At 45.0% G+C, this 24,496-nt stretch overlaps 1 protein-coding gene across 1 annotated transcript in view; it reads right to left on the reverse strand.

The window, feature by feature from the left end:
* Positions 1 to 634: 634 nt before the first annotated feature.
* Positions 635 to 24,496, reverse strand: part of LOC130116360 (neuronal acetylcholine receptor subunit alpha-9-like) — a 50,387-nt gene continuing 26,525 nt past the window's right edge. The window contains exons 2-7 of the mRNA XM_056284277.1: positions 18,834 to 18,979; positions 9,533 to 9,687; positions 8,760 to 9,006; positions 7,921 to 8,206; positions 1,148 to 1,623; positions 635 to 1,087 (exon numbers count right to left, since the gene is read on the reverse strand). Coding sequence (XP_056140252.1) covers positions 809 to 1,087; positions 1,148 to 1,623; positions 7,921 to 8,206; positions 8,760 to 9,006; positions 9,533 to 9,687; positions 18,834 to 18,979 — 1,589 coding nt within the window. The 3' untranslated portion in view covers positions 635 to 808. The remainder of the gene's footprint in view (positions 1,088 to 1,147; positions 1,624 to 7,920; positions 8,207 to 8,759; positions 9,007 to 9,532; positions 9,688 to 18,833; positions 18,980 to 24,496) is intronic.

The raw sequence follows: 24,496 nt of genomic DNA on the forward strand, positions 1-24,496 counted from the left end.
TGCAACATTTTGTTGTCTAAATTTGTGATAATGGGAATTTATTACCTAGAATTTCTCACAAAATGGGTCTAAAATATTTGAGGAAGTATTAGTTGAAAACTAGTGTTGGTTTGATGGTACTGTTAAGATTACCAACCAGTTCAGTGGGATGAAACTCATGTGGGTTCTTAAATATGGTATTTTTAAACATCTAGGCAGATATTGTGATATTGATGTCTTGATAAATTACCTATGATTTACCATGGTGGTAATATTTTCCATATCGCTCAGCACTAGTTATCAGTAACTGTCTTTGCACACCAATTCCTTTTGACATGATGACTCAGGAAATATTTGCTCATAATCTGGTTAAGTATTGATCATGTATGTCTATGTAAAATATGCCAATATATAAAGTTATTGAAAATGTAAAGCAACTCTTTTGCAATAATGTTCAAAACTGAAATTGTTTGGTGTTGCACACGCTGTGAAACAAGTCCACCTTAACAGAATTTCAATTTAAATAAATGATTTAAAAAATATATATTTAATTGGGTGAGTTCGCTGCTCTAATTTCAAAGTTTCCAGAAACAAATCAAATCTTACCATCCATTTGACCATTTTTTGTTTTTGTTTTTTGTTTTTGTTTGTTTTTTGAGAAACAAGATGTTAAACATACAAGATGGAAAGACCTATTGGGACAGACACAAATTGTAGTGCACCAACACAAAAAATCGCTGATTGGACACACTTAAATTCTATCAAATTTTAAATTCTATTGTTATTCTTTATTGTAGGTTGGCACTAACCCTTCAGAAACCGATCTCTCTCAGATAGCCTTCCCCATGATGAGCAGGCTCATGAGGAAGACCATGATGAAGAAGAGCCACATAAAGAATCGGTCCATGACCTTGGCGACCTTCCTCCACTCCCCGATGCGTATCTGCGTAGTGCGTTGATCCTGGTAGCAGTTGGCGATATACTCGATGTTCCTCTGTAAGCCCTCATGTTGGCACACACACTGGGCTCCAAGTAAGATCTTCTTCCCCTCCACTTCTCCTCCGCCTTGTTCCCCTGGCCCTATCCCTTTACCTTCATCCTCCCCTGCCTGTGCACAGCTTACACCTTTCCCTCTCTCTGTGCATTCTCCTCCTTCTCCCACTCCTACTCCACTTTCACAGGTGCTCCTCGACTCCTGCTCCTTAATCCGACACCCTCCAGTGGCTCCTTCCTCTTCTGAGTGATCGATGCTCACAAACAGGTCTTGCTTCCAGTCTGCCTGCTCAGAGTAAATCTCTCCCGGCTTCAGACGCTCTTCCACCACTGGCTCTCCAACTCTCTTCTCTCTCTGACCTCCCCAGGTCTTCCCATTAACATCCCAGTTCATCCCTCGAGGGTTGTTGCTTTCCAGTGCAGCCTCGAAGTCCTCCTGCAGCGGAGTCTGTGTCTTGGCCGAATTTACACCCACGCAGTTTTCACCAACTTCGTAGACGAAGCAGATTTGGGCCAGGTAGTGCAGGATGAATTTTTGGGCCCATTCTGGGACGGGGCGGGCCTCGGGACCACAATGGTGAATATTCATGATGAAGATAGTCAATGCGGTTGATGCAGTAATCATCGTCATGGTAGCAATATAGTACTTTCCTGTTTGAAAGCGGAAATGGAAAGGATAAATTAGCATGAGCTTGAAAACATTAAAAAAGTCACATTATTAAAGGATGTGGGACATTGTGATTGCACATGACTTGGATTTTGACCTGAAGTTGGCATTTCAGGTATTTAAAAAATAATTCTTACTCCCTTCTTGATGTCTGATTAGCCTATCCTTGGATGCATTGTCCATTAATAATACATGTTTTATGAGATTTGCATTAGGATCATAAAATTGCCCAACTGAAGATAATGCTACTATGATCTAAACGATCATATAATCAGCTTTTGTAGCTGTATTAGTAGCAATGTACTGAGCTGCACAAACAATACCACATACAGTTCTTAGTGCATGTAATGTACCTTTGGCAAATAAAGATGATTCTGATTCTGAATTTATCTATTGTTTTCCCTGAAAGTTGAATCAGTTCTCTGGACACAACATTTAGTGGGAGAGATATTTCATCACTCATCTAAGGGACTGCAGGTATCCCCAACCCTCCTCTGTGAATAGTCATCATCAGCATCAGCATCAGCATCATCATCATCATCAGTTCCGTAACCTATGGAGGTCATAGGAGCACAGCCGATGCCTCAACAAGTCTCTTCCACCATTCCCTATCCATCGCAGCTCTCCCCGCCTCCACTACGCTCATCTGTAGCCATTCTCCAATGTTGTTTACCCTGGTTTTTCTCCGTCTCCCTCTCTTCCTAGTCCCTTCTACCAGGCCTTGCAGGATGTCCTTTGCAAGTGTCCTTTCCATTCAGCAAATGTGCACAGACCAGTTTAATTTCCTTTTTTCTTTACCATTGTCACTAAACTATCATGGTGACCAATAGCTTCCTTAACTCTGTTCAGTGCTTCAATGTTGGTGACGTGTGCTACATGTGGATATTTAACTCTAATCAATGGTCACGATAATTTGCATATGAAACTGTTCGCTGGTTTCAGTTGTGACGCAACTGCCTGTTTCGGTCATTATGCCACTGCATTGTTTATAAAGGTGGGGATACCTGCTGTCAGTTGAGACTGAAGATTCATTTCATCACTTAGATGAGTGATGAAACATTTCTCTCTCAATAAACGCTGTATCCAGATGAACTGATTCAACTTTCTATGATTTTCTTTCCTGGATTATTGAACATGCATAAAGACATTTGATGTTTCATAAAGACTTGTTAAAATTTGTCCTTTTTTTTTTGGATTTACTCCCCAATTGTATTCGGCCAATTACCCCACTGTTCCGAGCCATCCCGATCTCTGCTCAACCCCCTCTGCCAATCCGGGGAGGGCTGCAGACTATCACATGCCTCCTCCGGTACATGTGGAATTGCCAGCCGCTCCTTTTCACCTGACAGTGAGGAGTTTCGCCAGGGGGATTTAGCACGCTATTCCTCCCAGTTCCCCCTCCCCACGAACAGGCGCCCTGACTGACCAGAGGAGGTGCTAGTGCAGCGACCAGGACACATACCTACATCTTTCTTCCCACCTGCAGACACGGCCAATTGTGTCTGTAGGAACGTCCAACCAAGCTGGAGGTAACACAGGGATTCGAACCGCCGACCCCCCATGTTGGTAGGCAGTGGACTAGATCGCCACGCCACCCAGACACCCTGGACTTGTTAGAGTTTAAGTACTTGACACTAAAATTACTATTAGCAAAGAAGAATATTGTTGTTGAGTTCTCGGGAGATCCACTCAATTTCATCCCCAAAGATGGGTACAATTGATGGACAGATAAAAAAGAAGAGCAAAGAAAAAATCAAATGGGTATTCCAGGGAAACAACTATCGGATATTTCAATAGAGAGCTGGAATCCATCACCATAAAACCAACATAGTAACGCTGTATAAAAAACAAACAATCATTTCAGAGGGACCTGTGTCTTTGATCGGTGCATTCTTTGTGGTAGCCTTTAATGTAAAAGCAATCTGGCAACTTAGATCACCCAGGATCCTAACTGGACACATAACTCTTTCGGGACAATCACTTCAGCTAAACACCTAAAATGGTCAACGTAAAAGGTCGTATAGAATGACCTTCACAGAGTCACCTCCAAAGATGGATACGTTATTCTTGGCAGCAGTGAACAGGAACACAAGTATAAGGTTCCTCTGTGTGGGGCCAGCATATTATTGAGCTGTGGTTGCAGTACACTAAATAACTGCAGACAGACCGCATTGACCCCGTGTCTGTCTATTAAATCACGACTAGCCAACAAAACATATGCCAGATATTCACAACCGACCTCGAGGCCAGATACACAAACTGCAGACATAATTACAAAAGCTGTCAAAGACCTCGTCTTTCCAGTAATATAACCAATATCGCTGAAAGACATTGCTGAAGTAATTCTGGTCACCTTTCACGAAAGAAGTAACAGGAAGACAATAGGCAAACATAAATACATGCACTAACACATGCACACTATAACAGACAAAGACATGCATAACAACGGACATAATCATAATGTATTCATAGAAAAACATATACAAACTCCAGCCCACATAGCTACTTTTATAATCTCCTTACAACAAGTTATAACAATTGACTTTATCTGGGATTTGATTCAATATTCATACTGCTGGGAATTCCTCTTTAAGAATCACGTCTAATCCAAAGTATATATTAAACTGAAAGAGAACATAGAGGTCTGCAACCCGACCCGAGCTGGGTGGGGCCTTGACACTGACAGATTTTGAGCGGGGTTAGGGTCCATTTTCTTGTCTAAATTAAACTGAACGTCCAAATTCATTATTCATCCTGCATCCTGCTGGCTGAGTCAGTTAGACGTCTATTGACTACTGTCCTGTCAAATAAAAGCTAAAAATGCTAAAAAGACTCTTTACATTTTTAAATATCAAAGAATGGCAGGTATCAAATAACTCTTGAAGAAGAATGGATGATTTGCATTTCAATTTTCATGTGTGTTATACATGTGAAACCTTTTTTTTTTTATTTCCCCTCTTTTTCTCCCAAATTATATCCGGCAAATTATCCCGGTCATCCCGGTCGCTGCTCCACCCCCTCTGTTGATCTGGAGGGGCTGCAGACTACCACATGCCTCCTCCAATACATGTGGAGTCACAAGCCGCTTCTTTTTACCTGACAGTGAGGAGTTTCACCAGGAGGATGTAGTGCATGGTAGGATCACGCTATTCCCCCCAGTTTCCCCTCCTGCCTGAACAGGCTCCCCGACTGACCAGAGGAGGCGCTAGTGCAGCGACCAGGACACATACCCACATCTGGCTTCCCGCCCACAGAAATGGCCAATTGTTTCTGTAGGGACGCCGGACCAAGCCAGAGGTAACACCGGGATTTGAACCGGCAAGCCTTGTGTTGGTAAGCAACGGAATAGACCGCCACGCCACATGGACGCCCCATATCAAACCTTTTTTATTCACACTGTCTGGTCCAATAGAACAAGGTTGTTTTTTTTTTGTTTTTTTTTTTAGCAATCAGTTGGATTATAACAATGAATTGGCACTCAGTATCAAGCAGCTAGTTGGAGTGCAGACATCACCAGTTCAGTGGTCCTCCTTATTGACAGTGAACAAGTAAATGATAGAAACTAGGAGGCTGTAAAGAATGTAGCGCTATGTGAGACATGGTGAAATATTAATGAACACAGAGCAGTGTAGGTGTAGGAGGAGAGGGAGGGTTGTTAGTGGAGCAGTAGTTACTATTCATTACTGTTTTTATACCATGTAGGGGATGAAAACTTGGATAGGAATAGTTTTTACTCTGTCAGTTAATTTTGGTGGCTGAGCTTGTGACCTGCCTTGTTATTTTGCCTTTATGCCCAAACACACTGAGAACACTTACACAGATAAAGAAGCAGATTAATTCACATACACACACACACACACACACACACACACACACACACACACACACACACACACACACACACACACACACACACACACACACACACACACTTAAGTTCACACAAAAACAAGGACACAGTGCTACGGATGTAAAGCACTATTGTTATTGTGTCCTACCAAGTAAAGACTTAGTGAATTTGTTATTTTTAGATTAAGGCCATGTGTCCTCCAGAGGCCTTCAAAAAAAGCACTTCCTGTATTTTTGTGTAGTTTTTTATAGAGAGGATTTGCTCCACTCTTTTGAAAGAGAGATCAAATGGACCTTATTTAACGTGTTCAATAGGCATGAATCATAAGAATGTATTTCAGAAAAGACTCACAAGCACCTTACAATATGTAGGAAAATGGTAGGATTCATCTGAGAGGGACTTGCGGGGGTGGGGAGGTCGGGGGGGGACTCTGAGCTGATAATTTTTACATTGTACTTGACATTATTAAATATTTTTCTGTGAGTTATTCATCTTCAATTTCAGTTCCTCATTCTTCTCAAACCTTGCTGAAAACATTTTAAAGCGTAACTAAACCCCAACCATTTCAGTGAGTTTGCTGACATCTACAGGTTAAAAACCATCTAAAGGTTAAAGGATGGCAGGCTGGTCTTGGTACTTTGTGACGTTAGCATAGCAGGATAAACACAGCTGCAGCTAATAACATTAATAATGGATCTGTTGGATGTAGGTGTGACTCAGCATTGACAGTACTGTTGTTAATTGTTGGTGCTCATTCTGTCTGTCAGTCAATGTTGGTAGATGGGCTGGGCAGTAGCCTGCAGGGTATTGTGTATTTGATCGTGTGTGTGTGTGTGTGTGTGTGTTTGTTTGTCCGCGGCCAATCTCACAAGCTACTGTACCTATCGGCCTTTTCGATTTTTTATCTATTTTGATTTTATACTCTATTGAGCCCCATGGGGAAATTCTTTCTCTGCAATTAACCCATCCTAGCTGTGTAGCTAGGAGCAGTGGGCAGCCGCCATGCAGCACCCAGGGACCAACTCCAGTTCATCTTTCCATGCCTCGGTCAAGGGCACAGACAGGAGTATTAACCCTAACATGCATGTCTTTTTTTTTCTTTTTTTTTGATGGTGGAGGAAACCGGAGCACCCGCAGAAAACCAACCACAGACATGGGCAGAACATGCAAACGCCACAAAGAAGATGACCTGGGATGACCCCCTAATGTTGGACAACCCCAGGGTTCAATTCCAGGACCTTCTTGCTGTGAGGCAACAGCGCTAACTACTGTGCCACTGTGCCACACGTGCCGCTTTCTGTCACTGCCTGATCTAAGTCAGCCATGCACATGCGTGACTCACATCCACGGTTGAGTGAGATCGGGTAGCAATAGTGTCAAAACCAAGACATTATGTATTTGGGTATGAGTCTTGAAAGTAAACGAGAAGTCGATCATATTTCGCAAGCCAGCAAATCAGTCATTGCAGATCTCAGCACAGGAGAAATGGAGGAACACTGGATGAACCAAAAATAATTTGCCTTATTTACCTTGCCCCCACGTGAAAGTGCCATAGTCTCCAATGTTAAAACACCGCTATAAAAATACACTTTCAAGAGTAGGATTAATTACAGCCACAGCTGGAAATCATCTCAGTAGCTATAATAATTTCCCATAGCTGCCTATGTTTCCTTGCCATTGTTTTATTACTTTAAAATAATTAAAGTCAATCAGCAAAGAAGCCATTCACCTTGATTCATTTTAAATCATGAAAACCACAATGGTTAAACACATTTGAAGTCTTTTAATAAGGTCTTTGAAATTATGATTGCCTGCTCTCTGTCATTTCATATTAGACTTGGTTGCTTTTGTGTGAGGGTCCGCCTAGGAGGCTGCACATCCACAGACTGACAGACAAAACGTTTTATTGGGTAGATATTTTTTTAGCTTGAGTACTGCTTATTAACAACTTTTTTGTGTATGTCCCGTTCAATCAACTTAGGCACTGTGCTAAAGTCTTATAACGGCAGGTAAAACACTTTTTTTTTCTGTCCGTGTGTGCGTGGAAAAAGGGTTTGTCACCAAATTTGAACACGGAAAGGGGAGACTGCACTCTACTGGGTGCACTCCTCTAGTCTACAGCTGTGTTTATCCTGCTATGCTTACATCACAGAGTACCAAGACCAGCCTGACATGCTTTCAGCCTTTGCAAATTGAATGCGTGGGTAACAGAGTGAGGGGGAGAGGGAGGGAGTTAGTTTCTTTCCAGATCCATGAGGAACTTGGCATGTAAAAAAGTACATTCAGAAAGGGACTGTAGTCCACTGTGTTGTGTTTTCTTTTTCTTTTCTTTTTTTTGTGGAAAATTTAAATGACTTGTAAAATGAATAAATGCATGAGAGAATAACCGGATGAATTCCAATCACAATCAAATTCTCTCTTGTCCTCTCACCTATGAGTGGCACACTCTCAGAGGGGGGCATGCTCTCTGCCACCAGCAGCTGAAACACAGTGAGGGCCAGCAGCACAGTGACTCCCAGAGACACCTTCTCCCCAGAGTCCGCCGGCAGGTAGAAGCCAAGTGGAGCCAGGAAGGAGATCATCATGCAGGGGATGAGCAGATTGAAGATGTAAAAAGAGGCGCGTCTCTTAAGGTGCAGTGTGTAGGTGATGTCGGGGTAGGGTTCTGAGCAACAGCCATACAGGATGATGTTCTTCTTGGAAGGCATGCCCTCTACCTAGTTCCAAAAAGGAGAAGGCAGAAGTGTAGGTTTTGGTTTTTGGGGTTTTTTTTCATTAGTTTGATATGTGTAGACTTTTAAGCTTCAGTGGGATGACTTAAAAAAAAGACATTGCCTCAGACAGTTAGTCTCTTTTCTATTGTTGTTGCTCATTTTATTCATTATATTTTTACCTTTACCTTTGAGGCCCTTTGTAATGCTTGTTTCAAAAAAGTGCTGCGTAAGAAAAAACATTTCTTATTTTACTAGCTACTATAGAAATATGACTAAAATATTTTCATGTCACCAGCAACTCCAAAAAGACACACATTACAACACAGACCCAGGCTTGATAAGATCCTGTCCAGCGGAGCCTAATATGGATAGACTTGTTTTTCAGTTTTGTTTGTTATTTAACTGATGACTGTATATTGTAAAGATTAAAAAAGTGTTTTGATAGAAATAGTGATCAAAACAGTTGTACCTATACATTCTTTAATCACGCAATTTTTGAGAAAGTTGAAGTATTGTGAAAATACACTTTTCAAGAGATCCTGAGATAACCAGTCACCTCCCACTCCACGTTGGGGACGAAGTCAGCCAGGTCAGCAGAATCCAAGGCATTGACCAGGTCCATCTGGTTGCCATTGTGCGTCCAGGAACCAAAAGTGAGGCGACACTGCTGCAAGTCGAAGGGGAAGAAGGCCACATCCACTGAACAGGAGCTTTTGGTGATGGCCGGCTGGTCCCACATGATCTGGCCATCGTTACGGATCACCACGTTGGTCTCCATGGAGCTGGAGAACTGGTCGTCTGCACTGCGGTGTTTGTGTGTGTGTGTGTGTGTGTGTGTGTGTGTGTGTGTGTGTGTGTGTGTGTGTGTGTGTGTGTGTGTGTGTGTGCGTGCGTGTGTGCATTTGCATGTATTTTGTTTATGTATATTTTTTGTGTGAACATGAATGTGTCAGTGTGCATGTTCGTGATGGGGAAGAGCAGATGTGGGTGATAGTAGGGGAGTGAGAGGCAGCAGAAAATATTCAAAAACAGTGAGGGATGGAGAAGAGTAAGGGCGGCCAAGAGGAAAAGCAAGGCAAATTAAAAAAAAGAAAAAGAAAGAAAGAAACATGGAGGTTTAGTATATCGGGAAGGCCATAGTGGTAAGCAAAAGAGATGGGGATGAAGTGATTTTGATTCTTTATCGTGATATCTAGCAGACACACAGAACCATGCCACGCTATGACAATCATCTTAAAAGTCTCCAGCCCTGTAACAGCCAAGGAGGTTTGCTGTAGAAAAAAAAAGAACTGCCTCCAATAAAAGGACCCCTTCAAACCAGCCAGTTACCTGTTGTACAGGACGATGTCAGGTCTCCAGACATAACTACTAGGTATGCGGATAGTATCAAGGCCATCATAATCCTCCTTCTTCCAAGTGAGGTAGGCATCTGTCCACACTTGGCGGATCCATAAGTAGGTGGTCAGAATCTGGTTCCGCTCATCCTGGTAAAAGGATAAAACTGGTTTTATGTGGATATCCAGCTGACATCAGTACTATAAAACTTACACCTTCTAACTGGTTATTTGTCTATCATTTCTTTTACTTTAGTTTGGCTGAAACTGAACTAGAGTTTTATAGGTTGAACAGTGATGCAGGATTCATTTGATTTTAAAGGATAAATCTTTTTTTTTCCCAGCCCAGGTTTTATTTTCGTATATTTTGCCATCATGCATATTGGTTATGATATCATTTTTCTCACCTGCTTAATTGGGGAGATTTTGGACATGGCAACACCGCTGGAAACAGCTTCATAATGGTGTTGTATGGTGCCACAGAATACAAGTATCAGACATGTTTCAGCAAGTCCAATTTAACCCAATTAAACCACATATTTGGAAGTGAGAGCAAAAGAGAAAGTTGAACATTATTACCAAAAATGCCCAATATTATCAATGGTCGCAATGTTGATGTTGAGCTACCTCCTGGTTCAGCGTGCAGGAATGACCATCCTACTTACCGTAGGTAGTAGTAACTATGTCTTAACTATCCAGCCAGCCCATTTGAGAAGTCATCGATAATGAGAAACAATGTACACAGTCTAACTGAAACCCAGCCACTGAGGATGCACAAGCCAGTGCATCCTTAGCGCCGGTCCCAAGCCCGGACAAATGGGGAGGGTTGCGTCAGGAAGGGCATCCGGCATAAAATCTTTGCCAAATCAAATATGCGGATCATAGATAAGACTTACATAACGGATCGGTCGAGGCCCGGGTTACCAACGACCGCCACCGGTACGGTTAACCAGCAGGGTGCCGGTGGAAACTATGCTACTGTTGGGCGAAGGAGAAGGAGAGGGGGAAAGCATGTCCAGAGGCAGCTAGAGAGGAGGAAGGGTAGACATGTGGAGGTGAGAGTTGGAACTTTGAATGTTGGCACTATGACTGGTAAAGGGAGAGAGCTGGCTGACATGATGGAAAGAAGAAAGGTAGGCATACTGTGTGTGCAAGAGACCAGGTGGAAGGGGAGTAAGGCCAGGAGTATCGGAGGTGGGTTCAAACTCTTTTACCATGGTGTGAATGGGAGGAGAAATGGGGTAGGGGTAATTCTGAAGGAAGAGTATGTCAAGAGCGTGCTGGAGGTGAAGAGAGTGTCAGACAGAGTGATGAGTATGAAGCTGGAAATTGAAGGTTTATTGCTGAATGTTATCAGCGCATATGCCCCGCAAGTTGGGTGTGAGATGGATGAAAAAGAAGAATTCTGGAGTGAGTTGGATGACATGGTGGAGAGGGTACCCAAGGAGGAGAGAGCGGTGATTGGAGCGGACTTCAATGGACATGTTGGTGAAGGGAACAGAGGTGATGAGGAGGTGATGGAAAGGTATGGAGTCAAGGAGAGAAATGTGGAAGGACAGATGGTGGTCGATTTTGCGAAAAGGATGGAAATGGCTGTGGTGAATACATATTTCAAGAAGAGGGAGGAACACAGGGTGACATACAAGAGTGGAGGAAAGTGCACACAGGTGGACTATATCTTATGTAGAAGGCGCCATCTAAAAGGGATTGGAGACTGCAAGGTGGTGACAGGGGAGAGCGTAGCCAGGCAGCATCGGATGGTGGTCTGTAGGATGACTTTGGAGACCAAGAAGAGGAAGCGAGTGAAGACACAGCCGAAGATCAAATGGTGGAAGTTGAAGAAGGAAGACTGTTGTGTGGAGTTTAGGCAGGAGTTAAGACAGGCACTGGGTGGTAGTGAAGAGTTGCCAGATGGCTGGACAACCACTGCAGCAATAGTGAGGGAGACAGCTAGGAAGGTACTTGGTGTGTCATCAGGACAGAGGAAGGAAGACAAGGAGACTTGGTGGTGGAATGAGGAAGTACAGCAAATTATACAGAGGAAAAGGTTGGCAAAGAAGAAGTGGGATAGTAAGAGAGATGAAGAAAGTAGACAGGAGTACGAGGAGATGCAGCGTAAAGCAAAGAGAGTGGTGGCAAAGGCAAAGGAAAAGGCATATGGTGAGTTGTATGACAGGTTAGACACTAAGGAAGGAGAAAAGGACTTGTACCGATTGGCTAGACAGAGAGACCAAGCTGCAAAGGATGTGCAGCAAGTTAGGGCGATCAAGGATAGAGATGGAAATGTGCTGACAAGCAAGGAGAGTGTGCTAAGAAGGTGGAAGGAATACTTTGAGGGGCTGATGAATGAAGAAAATGAGAGAGAGAGAAGGTTGGATGATGTAGGGATAGTGAATCAGGAAGTTCAGTGGATTAACAAGGAGGAAGTGCGGGCAGCTATGAAGAGGATGAAGAGTGGAAAGGCAGTTGGTCCTGATGACATACCTGTGGAGGCATGGAGATGTTTAGGAGAGATGGCAGTGGAGTTTCTAACTAGATTGTTTAACACAATCCTGGAAAGTGAGAGGATGCCTGAGGAGTGGAGAAGAAGCATACTGGTACCGATTTTCAAGAACAAGGGCGATGTGCAGAACTGTAACAACTACAGAGGTATAAAGTTGATCAGCCACAGCATGAAGATTTGGGAAAGAGTAATAGAAGCTAGGTTAAGAGGAGAGGTGATGATCAGCGAGCAGCAGTATGGTTTCATGCCACGAAAGAGCACCACAGATGCGATGTTTGCTTTGAGAATGTTGATTGAGAAGTATAGAGAAGGCCAGAAAGAGTTGCATTGTGTCTTTGTAGATTTAGAGAAAGCTTATGACAGAGTGCCGAGAGAGGAGGTGTGGTATTGTATGAGGAAATCAGGAGTTGCAGAGAAGTATGTAGGAGTGGTGCAGGATATGTATGAGGGAAGTGTGACAATGGTGAGGTGTGCGGTTGGAATGACAGATGGGTTCAAGATGGAGGTCGGATTACATCAAGGATCGGCTCTGAGCCCTTTCTTGTTTGCAATGGTGATGGACAGGTTGACGGACAAGATCAGGCAGGAGTCTCCATGGACGATGATGTTCGCGGATGACATTGTGATCTGTAGCGAGAGTAGGGTGCAGGTTGAGGAGAGCCTGGAGAGGTGGAGGTATGCACTGGAGAGAAGAGAAATGAAAGTCAGTAGGAGCAAGACGGAATACCTATGCGTGAATGAGAGAGAGGACAGTGGAATGGTCAGGATGCAAGGAGTGGAGGTGACAAAGGCATTTGAGTTTAAATACTTGGGGTCAACCGTCCAAAGTAACGGGGAGTGCAGTAGAGAGGTGAAAAAGAGAGTGCAGGCAGGGTGGAGTGGGTGGAGAAGTGTGTCAGGAGTGATTTGCAACAGAAAGGTACCAGCAAGAGTTAAAGGGAAAGTTTACAAGATGGTTGTGAGACCAGCTATGTTATATGGTTTGGATACATTGGCACTGACGAAAAGACAGGAGGCGGAGCTGGAGGTGGCAGAGTTGAAGATGCTACGATTTTCACTGGGAGTAACGAAAAAGGACAGGATTAGGAACGATTATATTAGAGGGACCGCTCAGGTTGGACGGTTTGGAGACAAAGCAAGAGAGGCAAGATTGAGATGGCTTGGACATGTGTGGAGGAGAGATGCTGGGTATATTGGGAGAAGGATGCTGAATATGGAGCTGCCAGAGAAGAGGAAAAGAGGAAGGCCAAAGGAGGTTTATGGATGTGTTGAAAGAGGACATGCAGGTAGGTGGCTGTGTGACAGAGGAAGATGCAGAAGACAGGAATAAATGGAAACGGATGATCCACTGTGGCGACCCCTAACGGGAGCAGCCAAAAGTAGTAGTAGTAGTACACAGTCTAACTGAGGCACTAGGGTTTTTTTTATGTTCTTGAAAGAACAGGTTTAAGAATCCTGTTCATTGCACCATAAGGCACCATTGTAAAGCTAAATTCAGTGATGGTCCCATGTCTAACATCTTGAAAATGAAGCTGGTAAGTGAAATTATATCTTAAAGGGTAACTCAACCCGAAAAATATTAGATAGTTTACTTACATCTACGACTTAAAAGCCATCACAAGGTTAAAAACATGCCGGGCTGGTCTTAGTACTCTATGATATAAGCAAAGCAGGATAATAAAATGAATAATGGGTCCGTTTGATTTAGGTGTGCCAGCACACCTATCAGGATTGACAGGCAGACAGAAACAGCCAAAACAAACATACGTCGATAGTACCATCAGTGCGGGTTCTTTGGCGTTCCTAAATCAACTGGACCCATTATCAATTTTATTAGCTGCAGCTGTGTTAATCCTGCTATGCTTATATCACAGAGTACCAAGACCAGCCTGTTGTTTAAACCTGTGGAATTCAGAACCCTCACTAAAATTGCCTAGGGTTTAATTACTCTTTAAAGTTGGGGGTGGGCAATTTTAGAGAAGTGAGCAATTTACTTCCTGTAACCCCTCCCTCCAAACGAGCTTTCATGCCCGTGCCTGAGTTTGCCTGTCATAACTAGCAAATTCATTTCTTAATTATACACTGTAGAAATTGCAGGAAAGTAGAGACAGACAATTTTTCTCACTGACTACACAAACGTGTGTGTCATTTATTTTTATGTACAAAACCACAGCGAGAGCAACATGGTGCTGCTCCAACAATCATAGTCATAGCTCCACCCTGTCAAGCTGGAAACACTTTCTTAAAGTGATTATGGTGAATTATGTCCATAGAGTCCGTTACATACACTCCCCAGAATTTACCATAGTAGAAAAAGTCAACATGGAGGGGGGCAGATGGCCCGGCCACAACGGCTTCCCCGAACAGGTGTGAAGACCGGGGTGCTCACAGGAGGGGCACTTAGGGACCCTGAGGTGGTGTCGGGGTAGGGTGGGGGGTGGAGGAACCTTAGAGGGTCTGATTGGGGGGTGGGGGCAGGTTAGGAGGGCGCCAAAGCCGTGGGGGCTGGGGAAGTCCAAAAGGTCGGTCCAAGTCCAGGTGAGCCAGTTTGAGGCGATCCACTGAAATACACTCTGGCTTGTTGCCAACTTCCACGATGAAGTGCTTGTTCCCGGTGTCCAGGACACAGAACGGCCCATCATAGGGAGACTGCAGTGGGCATCGTGGTGGATGAAAACGTATTCTGCCGACTGCAGACTCGCGGGGATGTGAGACTCTGGGAGACTGTGTTGCGAAATGGGGACTGGTGTGAAAGCTCTGGTGTTATCCAAGAGCATGGTCCATTGATGGGCTGCAGACCAGGGAACCATGGGGTTGGGGGACGAAATCCCCTGGAACTGGTAGCGGCTGTCCATAAACCAGTTCAGCAGACGAGGACTGGAGGTCCTCCTTAGGGGCGGTCCAGCGTGACGCACGGAAGCCTGTTGACCCAGCTGGTATCCTTGAGGCTGGCCTGAAGAGCGGCTTTCATAGAGTGATGAAAACACTCACACAACCCACTGGCCGGTGGGTGGTACGTGGTGGTGCAGTGGCGCTTCACCCCTATGCGCTCTGCATACTATGAGCCCTGGTCCGAGGAGAGGTCAGATGGGTGCTGAACCAGGCAACCCAGGTCCCGATGAATGCCTGGGCTACGTCAGTGGATGTTGGCGATGACAGTGGTATGGCTTCTGGCCATCAAGTGGTCCTGTCCACCATGGTGAAGAGGTAAGTGTAACTGTGGGAGCGGGGCAGGGGGCCCACTACGTCCCCGTTTATGTGGTCGAACCTCCTTTCGGGCACTGGGAAATGTGCCATGGGGGCTCTGGTGTAGCAGTGCACTTTAGAACGCTAACATTCCATGCAGGAGTCAGCCCAGTCTCTCAGATCTTTTCTGAGCCCGTACCAGATGAACTTGGCTGCCACTAGTCTTTGAGATGGCTTTTTACCAGGGTGCTAGAGGCCATGGGCAGTGTCGAAAACACACCGCCTCCAGCCAGTGGGAATGATGGGCTGGGGCCGACCTGTGGAGACATTCCACAGGAGCGTGGTGTCAGCGTCATCGAAAGCCACATCCTCTAACTGCAGCCCTGTGACAGCCATCCTGAAAGCCTGCATGTCTGGGACGGCAGCCTGGTCAGCTGCCATGCAGGCATAAGTCAAGACCCAAGCGGACGGCCACCGCAAAGACTTGGGAGAGGCAGTCAGCGACGAGGTTGGTTTTACCAGAAACATGCTGTATGTCCATGGTGAACGCAGAGATGTAGGAGAGCTGTCGTTGCTGGCAGGTGGACCATGGCTCAGCCACTTTGGCCATGGCGAATGTCAGCTCCTGATCAAAGGTGCTATACTTCCGTTTGCTGGGGCATAACTGTCAGCTGAAGAAAGCGAGCAGCTGCCAAGCACTTTTCACCCACTGCTCATGCACTGCCCCAACTGCTAAGTCCGAAACGTCTGTGACAATGATGATCAGAGCCTTGGGTGACGGGTGCGCCAGCATTGTTGCACCAGCCAGAGCAGTCTTAGCATCCACAAACACCTTGTCCCTCTCCGCAACCCAGTCCACAGTGTGTTTGGTGGCCCTGCCTTTCAGGGCCTCATACAGGTGTCGCATGAGTTGAGCAGCTTGGGGGATAAAGCGGTGGTAAAGTTCCCCTTACCAAGGAACTCCTGTAGGGACTTGACTGTGAGTGGTCACGGGACATTCACGATGACGTCCGCCTTTGACGGGAGGGGTATCGCCCTGCCTTTGGTGACTCAGTGTCCGAGGAAGTCGATGGTTGTCAGCTCAAACTGACACTTGGCTGGATTGACGATCAGCCTGTGCTGGCTGAGCTGCTCGAAAGAGTCCGTAGGTGAGACAGGTGTTTCGTTTCGGAGGTTCTGGCGATGAGGATGCCATCTAGATAGATGAAAACGAAAGGCAGGTCCCGTAGCACTGTATAAGGCGCTGGAATGTCTGTGCGAACAGCATGCGCAAGAACTCGAACAGTCCAAATGGGGTGATCACCACCGTTTTGGGGACATCCTGCCGGTGGATGGATACCTAATGGTATCCACGGACGAGGCCCACTTTGGAAAAGATTACTTTTCCAGCCAGATTGGCAAAAAAATCCTGGATGTATGGGACTGCGTAGCGGTCCAATGTCGTTGTATTGTTGAGTCGGCAGTAATCACCGCACGGGCACCACCCGCCGCCAGGCTTCAGGATGATGTAGAGGGGTGAAGCCCACAGGCTGTTGGAGGGGCGAATGATGACGAGATGCTCCAAATTCTCGAACTCCTCCCTGGCAGCGGTGAGCTTGACCGGGTCGAGGCGTCGAGCCCGAGCTTAGACTGGTAGGCCAGTGGTGGCGAAGTGGTGCTCCACTCCATGCTTGGTGGTGGAAGATGAGAGGGTGGGCTGCGTGAGCACCGGAAACTCAGCGAGAAGCCGGAGAAAATCGTCTGTGGCAGAGAGCATGCTAGACAGTCTGATGGAATTCGCTGCACTGAGAGTACATACATACGAGCAGAAAGTGACAGCATTGATCAAGCAGCGGTTTTTGACATCCACCAGCAGCCCATAGGCGCATGGGAAATCCACGCCGAGGAGGGGTCGGCCACTTGTGCCGTGAGTAAGTCCCAACTGAACCGCTGTCCTCCGAAACACAGCTCCACGTACCTAGTGCCATCAGTGCGAATGGGGCTGCCGTTAGTGGGAGCTATATCCGCTGGACAGGATGTCTTCTCTCCATGCTGGCAGGACACTCCTCTGCGCGCCCGTGTCGCACAGGAACCGCCGTCCAGAAATTGTGTCTTGGATAAAGACCAGCCTGCCAGTTAGGCCGACGCACATGGCCACTACTGAGTGCCGGCCCGCCGCGCTGAAACTGCATGGAGATCGGCACCGCTTGGTCTTGGGTCCAGACTTTGCGTGGTAAAAACACAGGCCGTGGTCTTACCGCCGTTGAGGAGCTGCTGCTGCGGCGGCAACTGTTGTGTCTCCAGGCAGTGGTGAAAATGTCTGGGCAGGAAAAAAACGCGGTTGAGCAGCCAGGAAAATATTATCAGCCTCCTCGGCCAGAGCACGACAATCATTGATGGCGGTCTTGGCTACAGCAGCCCGGACCTGAGAAGGCAGCTGTCACATAAACAGCTGGATGAAGAGGAAGATGGGCTTGTGCTCTCCCAGGAGATCCAGCATCCTGTCCATAAATTCAGACGGCTTACTGTCACCGAGGCCTTGTATAGAGAAGAGCCGGCTGGCCCGCTCAGCGTCAGAAAGTTCAGAAGTTTTCAGCAGGTGAGCCTTGCGTGTCTCGTATTTATCCTGCTGCGGAGGGTTTTTCAGGAGGCTCACCACTTTGGCTGCTGTTGAACTGCTGAGAGCCGCCACCACATAACAGTATTTTGTGGCGTCCGCGTTGATTTCCAGCAGTGCGAACTGCGCTTCTGTCTGGGCGAACCAAGCCGAGGCGGACGACTCCCAGAACTCCGGCAGCTTGAGAGAAACTGTATTAGTCGTCATGTTCACAAAGAGTTGTCTCTGGAAACGTCCAGCAGACAAACGTCAGGGTCACCAATGTAGAAATTGCAGGAAAGTAGAGACGGACAATTTCTCTCACTGACTACACGAACGCATTTGTCGTTGGTTTTATGTAAAAAAAAAATCACAGCGAGAGCAGCATGGCGCTGCTTCAACCAATCATCGTCGTAGCTCCACCCTGTCAACCCGGAAACACTTTCTTAAAGCAATTATGGAGAATTATGTCCATAGAGTCCGCTCTTGCGACAGGCATGGGCACAAGTCCATGAATACTGGGATGGCATCAGTCTTGACAAACGGTCTGCTATTCAGGAAAAAAAACCAGCCGCAGAATACTTTAACTGACCAATCAGAATCGAGTATTCAACACAGCAGTGTAATAACACTAGTTATTTATATTCTAGGGTTAGTGACGCTGTCAAGATTACATCTAGTTTTTTTTTTTAATCAGGCACTGATCTGAATTTTAAATTCAAAGTTACAATGAAAGCAATAATAGAAAAGGGTTCAATTCCTACATAAAATAGATTTATCAATTGATCCCAGGTGAAAAACTGGTTCATTAGCGCAGTCAAGAATAGAAAAAGATCAAAATCGACAAGGATAATTTAAAAAAAAGAAATTAAAGTTCAAGAGTCTGTTTGGTACTAATTAAATCTTAAGAAGTTATTTTCAGTACAACCAACAAAAACTAGGGTTGGTTTTTTTTAAGCGTCACAATAAACCATGTGTGAAGGGTACAAGGGTGACAAATGGACCCACAGGTGCCCTGAAAGCTGTTGTTACCATGTCAATAATCTGGGAGAGGGTGATCTGTAGGGTGACATTGATGATGTGGTCTGTGTCCTCCACAGGCCTCAGCGCACTGGTGTAATTGGAAAACAAGTCATTCAGCAGCTTTTGAGCGTAGCGTCCATGAGCCCCCAAACTTACTGCAGATTGGAGAAGAGAAGAAGAATGGAGAGAGAAGTGTAAGTGCGTGTGTGTGTGTGTGTGTGTGTGTGTGTGTGTGTGTGTGTGTGTGTGTGTGTGTGTGTGTGTGCAGTAGTGTAGTAGAGGGTATACATACGTAGGTATACCCTCCACCAAGCAACCAGGCTTTTGAACAAAGAACATTAAAGACACTAAGCTTATTGCCGGACTGACTGGTACTGACCTATGGTTTTCAGTGGATCATCAGTTTACACACACACACACACACACACACACACACACACACACACACACACACACACACACACACACACACACACACACACACACACACACACACACACACACATAGCTTGGCATACAAACAACTACACACACATACACACATTTATTAAGGCAGGCAGTGCCTACAAACACTATTTATTATTATTACTACTGATTTTTTGTTCTGTTTTTGTGTTTTGTTTTTTTTTTGCTATTTTATTGCCATTGTTGCTGCAGTGTTGAGGAGCCAAAACACAAGAATTTTACTCTCTTGTACTTGTACAATGAGACATAATAAATAAAGGATATTGAATCTTGAGGTGTACAAATTATACCCACATCTTTTTCTGTCAATTTACAGTAAAATCACCTACCAGCCAAAAAAGCTATTGATATAGTATAAAGGAGGGTTTATCCACTTTCTCCTTAGTGATCTATCCATCCAGGTCGCAGTATGCCTCAACGACCACTACACTACTGTGTGTGTTTGTGTGTGTTTCTAATAAGTGATAGAGCTTAAGGATGTGCCTGTCACTGCCAGACAGATGTGCTTGAAGATAACCAGGAAATTGAAGAAAACATATTGGAGATAAAGTGACATTAATAAAGAATGCATCTGATTGCCTTACTAAATTACACACAAACATCAGATTAAATGAAATGAAATACTTGCAGCTATTTTGTAAAAGTTATAGTGTAGCACCATTATAAACTTTGTAACTGATCTCAAAATGGGCTTCTTTCTCTACCTTTTCCATAGTGTTTTTCTCTCTTACCCTCCTCCTCCCTCTCTTCCCGTCCTCTGCTTTTTGGATTTTAAACACACACACACACACACACACACACACACACACACACACACACACACACACACACACACACACACACACACACACACACACACACACACACAAACACACGTCTCATTGTACAAGTACAAGAGAGTAAAATTCTTGTGTTTCGGCTCCTCAACACTGCACAAACAATGGCAATAAAATAGCAAAAAAACAACCAAAACAGAAAGAAAAATCAGTAGTAATAATAATAAATAGTGTGTGTAGGCCATGCCTGCCTTAATAAATGTGTATGTGTGTGTAGTTGTTTGTATATGTGTGTTTGTGTATGCCAAGCTACGCCTGTGTGTGTGTGTGTGTGTGTGTGTGTGTGTGTGTGTGTGTGTGTGTGTGTGTGTGTGTAAACTGATGATCCACTGAAGACCATAGGTCAGTACCAGTCAGTCCGGCAATAAGCTTAGTGTCTTTAATGTTCTTTGTTCAAAAGCCTGGTTGCTTAGTGGAGGGTATACGTATACCCTCTACTACACTACTGCACACACACACACACACACACACACACACACACACACACACACACACACACACACACACACACACACACACACACACACACACACACACACACACACACACACACAGGTGTTAGTACAAGCTCATAGAGAACACATCTCCCAGCTCAATTAACCTGGAAATCACCTCGGCTTCCTCAGATTGATCAGACAATGCCTGACAGTCACACAAAAACACACAGGCCAGATGACCAGATGACCCCCTCTGAATCCTTCGGTGGTTTCCCTTTAGGTGACTTTTTAAACAGCAGGATGGACTGCCTGATATAAATGCTTCTTTTTTTTCTGTATGGTATCTGTATGAATTTGGTACAGTTATTCATTGTTGCTCTTTTGTGTTTTACAGTGAATGTTTGTTGGCATGCCAAATTTGCCTACAACAATTTGTTGAACTGAATTATATGAAACACAATGTAATTTTATTAAACTGGACTGAACAAAATTTAAGCGGATTAACTTGGCAGACTGATCTGATCTGAATTAAATAGAAATGAATTCAATTGAATTTCTCCAGAAGCTGAACAACGTTAATTTTCTTTCAACATTTTAAGTCATACCAGCACAACAGTACACACACACACACACACACACACACACACACACACACACACACACACACACACACACACACAAAATCAAATATCTGATCGTTTCCATGTTAGGACTCATTTGTGATTCCTCAGAAGCATTACATACATTATGATTATGTAGGTTGGTTTGTTTTCATTGAACAAAAATGTATGTTTTTATCATTTACAAGGGTCATAAGAGATCAAATAAACAAAGATTTTGTAAAAGATAGATAAAGAGTGTATACAATATGAGGCGTGTGGTTCACTATGTTTGTTTGGACACTTTTGTAAAAACAAAACCAAATTTAATGAGGTCTTGCCCATTAAACTGTTGGTCTTGCTGTGAATTTATCGGGGTCTCTGGTTCAAGACTTAAAGCTGCCAGGCAAAGATGCTGCAAAGAGAAAGTTCCCTCTGGATTTTGGAAATAGCATTAAGGACTATGACCTTCTGCTGTGGCAAGACTGATCACGACCTCATCCTGACCGGGACTTGTCATCGTGTAAAACCTGCCATATGATTTTAGGGGTCTGAAATGAGATACCCACTGAACAAGTGATGCCTTTGCTTTCGAAACAACTTGTGTCATGAAAGAAAAATATGTGATGGATTACTTTATGAGTTACAATTCATCTTTTTTCTTTTTTTTTTCTCCCCCCCTTTTTCTCCCCCCCCCAATTGTACCAATTACCCCACTCTTCCGGACCTTCCCGGTCGCTGCTCCACCCCCTCTGCTGATCCAGGGAGCGCTGCAGACTACCACGTCTCCTCCGATACATGTGGAGTCGCCAGCCGCTTCTTTTCACCTGACAGTGAGGAGTTTCGCCAGGCAGACGCAGCGCCTGGAAGGATCACGCTATTCCCCCCAGTCCCCCCCCCCCTGAACTGGCACCCCGACCGACCAGAGGAGGCGCTAGTGCAGCAACCAGGACACATATCCACATCCAGCTTCCCACCCGCAGACATGGCCAATTGTGTCTGAAGGGACGCCCGACCATACCGGAGGTAACACTGGGATTTGAATTGGCGATCCCCGTGTTGATAGGCAATGGAATAGACCGCCATACCACCCAGACAGCCCGAGATGCATCTTAGGACCTACATTTAAACAAGGACTCATCTATCTTTTCAGCTGATCAATTTAATAAAAAGTAACAGACTAGCAACATGAAATGAGAGCATCTGTGAATAAAATCTTTTAACTGTGTTCATTATTTCATCACCTTCCTTCCCTTCCTCCTCTTCCCCTCTCATCTCTCATTCCTTTTAGTTCATTTCCTCATTATGGTATCTATGGTTATGAGAAACTGAAGAGAATATCTTCACAATCGTCACGAATCTCCTTGCAATGTGAATTTCAATTCGAGGTCGGGATTGACATACGCAGACAACGGACAGATCTCAAGGTAGGCGGGAGGGAGGGAGGGAGGGAGGAAGAGTGATTGAAAGAGGGCTATGAAAGAATAGAGGTGAAAGCCTGAGGTGGACAGAATGCCTGAAATAAATTATAAGAAGAAAGAATGAGGATGCTTGGGAGAGTGAAACTTGTGTATGCGAGGGATACAGGTAATTATTAAAATCTGTGCTAGGAGACAGGAGAGCAAGGTGAAAGAGGAGAAAAGAGATGGTGGGAGGAGGAGGAAAGAAGATGAAGCAGGTTGCAATGTTGCAGATGGAGAGAGAAAAGGAGACAGAGGGAGGGAGACAGGGCAGGAGAAGGACAGAAGGACCAACAATGTGTGATAGGAGAAGAAGAGATGGGGAGAGAAGAGGACAGAGTGTGAAGAAAACAACGAGAGGAGAGACGGTATGAGAAGAAGGAAGGATGAGGGAAAAGGAAGTCAGAGAGGATATATTGAGGGGATGGAGGAGAGCAGGATTGCAGAGTGGAAGAGGTAGGAGCAAGATAATTATTGAGTTTCCTTTATTAATCCCCTTTGGGAAATTCATTTACTGCAGATTAACCCATCCTAGCTGTGATCTGTGTAGCTAGCAGCAGTGGGCTGCTGCCTTCATGCTGCATCCCGGAGACCGACTCCAGGTCTTTCCCCATTGCCTTGGTCAGGGGCACAGAGAGGGATGGAGGGTGATAAGGCAGGAGGTAATTGCAGAGAAGCTTAAGGAGATAACAACTGCGTGTAGAAACCTGACCAAATGCAACATCCCGCCCAGCCTGCTCCCGCTCAATTCATCTTGCTTATTTTAGTCTATTTAAGTGAATGGTGGACAGTTTTGCAGAAATCTGACCTTCTAATGAGCGCTGTCAAATTAGAGTCACATGAAAGCATCTGAAAGTCAGTGTAGTATATTTTCCTGTGACTGACATATTAAATGACAGAAATAGCCAGATTTTCTCCATGTCGTAAACCCCATGTCTCATGTATTTTTCCACCATTGTGAAATTTATATGGTATGCTGCTCTCAGGGTCACAGGGATGCTGGAGCATATCCCAGCAGTCATTGGGTGGCAGGCGGGGAGACACTCTGGACAGGCCACCGGGCCATCACAGGGACGGCCCACACACACACGCACGCGCACACACACACGCGCGCACACACACACACACACACACACACACACACACACCTAGGGACAATTTAGTATGGCCGATTCACCTGATCTATATGTCTTTGGACTGTGGGAGGAAACCGGAGCACCCGGAGGAAACCCACGCAGACATGGGGAGAAGATGCAGAGTCCACACAGAGGACGGCCTGGGACGACCCCCCAAGGTTGAACTACCCCAGGGCTTGAACCCAGGACCTTCTTCATGTGATGCCTTACAGACTAATTAAGACTGGTTCAAAGAGTTCTCCAATTTTTTAAGACTTCAAAGACCCACATCCAAGGATGTAAGGTAACACTCACCAATTTGAAAAAGGACAGGGACAGTGTCTCATTTCCACCAATTTATTTTGGCCAAAATAAATTGGTGAGTGCTACCCTACATCCTTGGATGTGGTTCTTTGAAGTATATGTTTTTTGGGTTTAGCACCACAGTTAAGTTTCTTTTTGGGGAGGTGCATCCAACTCCTCCATTCCAATTTTTTAATGTCTGGCTTTAATGTCTGACTTTTTTGTTACTTATCAGATGATGTTTCATTTGCATTCATGTTCCTTGCTAAACCATGCTGAATTTAAAGTGGCACATCTGAAGACAGCTGAGCTCTTCTCCCTCCAGAGTGATGAAAGTAACTTTGCGAGTTACTTTACAAGTTACTTTTGTAAACGTGTAACTAAGTGTGTGGGTTGTTGAAGAGGGATAAAATGTACTTACATGGTTGTTGGTCTGAATCCTCTCGTTATTGTTCTT

This window comes from Lampris incognitus, chromosome 8 (assembly GCF_029633865.1).
Source record: "Lampris incognitus isolate fLamInc1 chromosome 8, fLamInc1.hap2, whole genome shotgun sequence".
Lineage (NCBI taxonomy): Eukaryota > Metazoa > Chordata > Actinopteri > Lampriformes > Lampridae > Lampris > Lampris incognitus.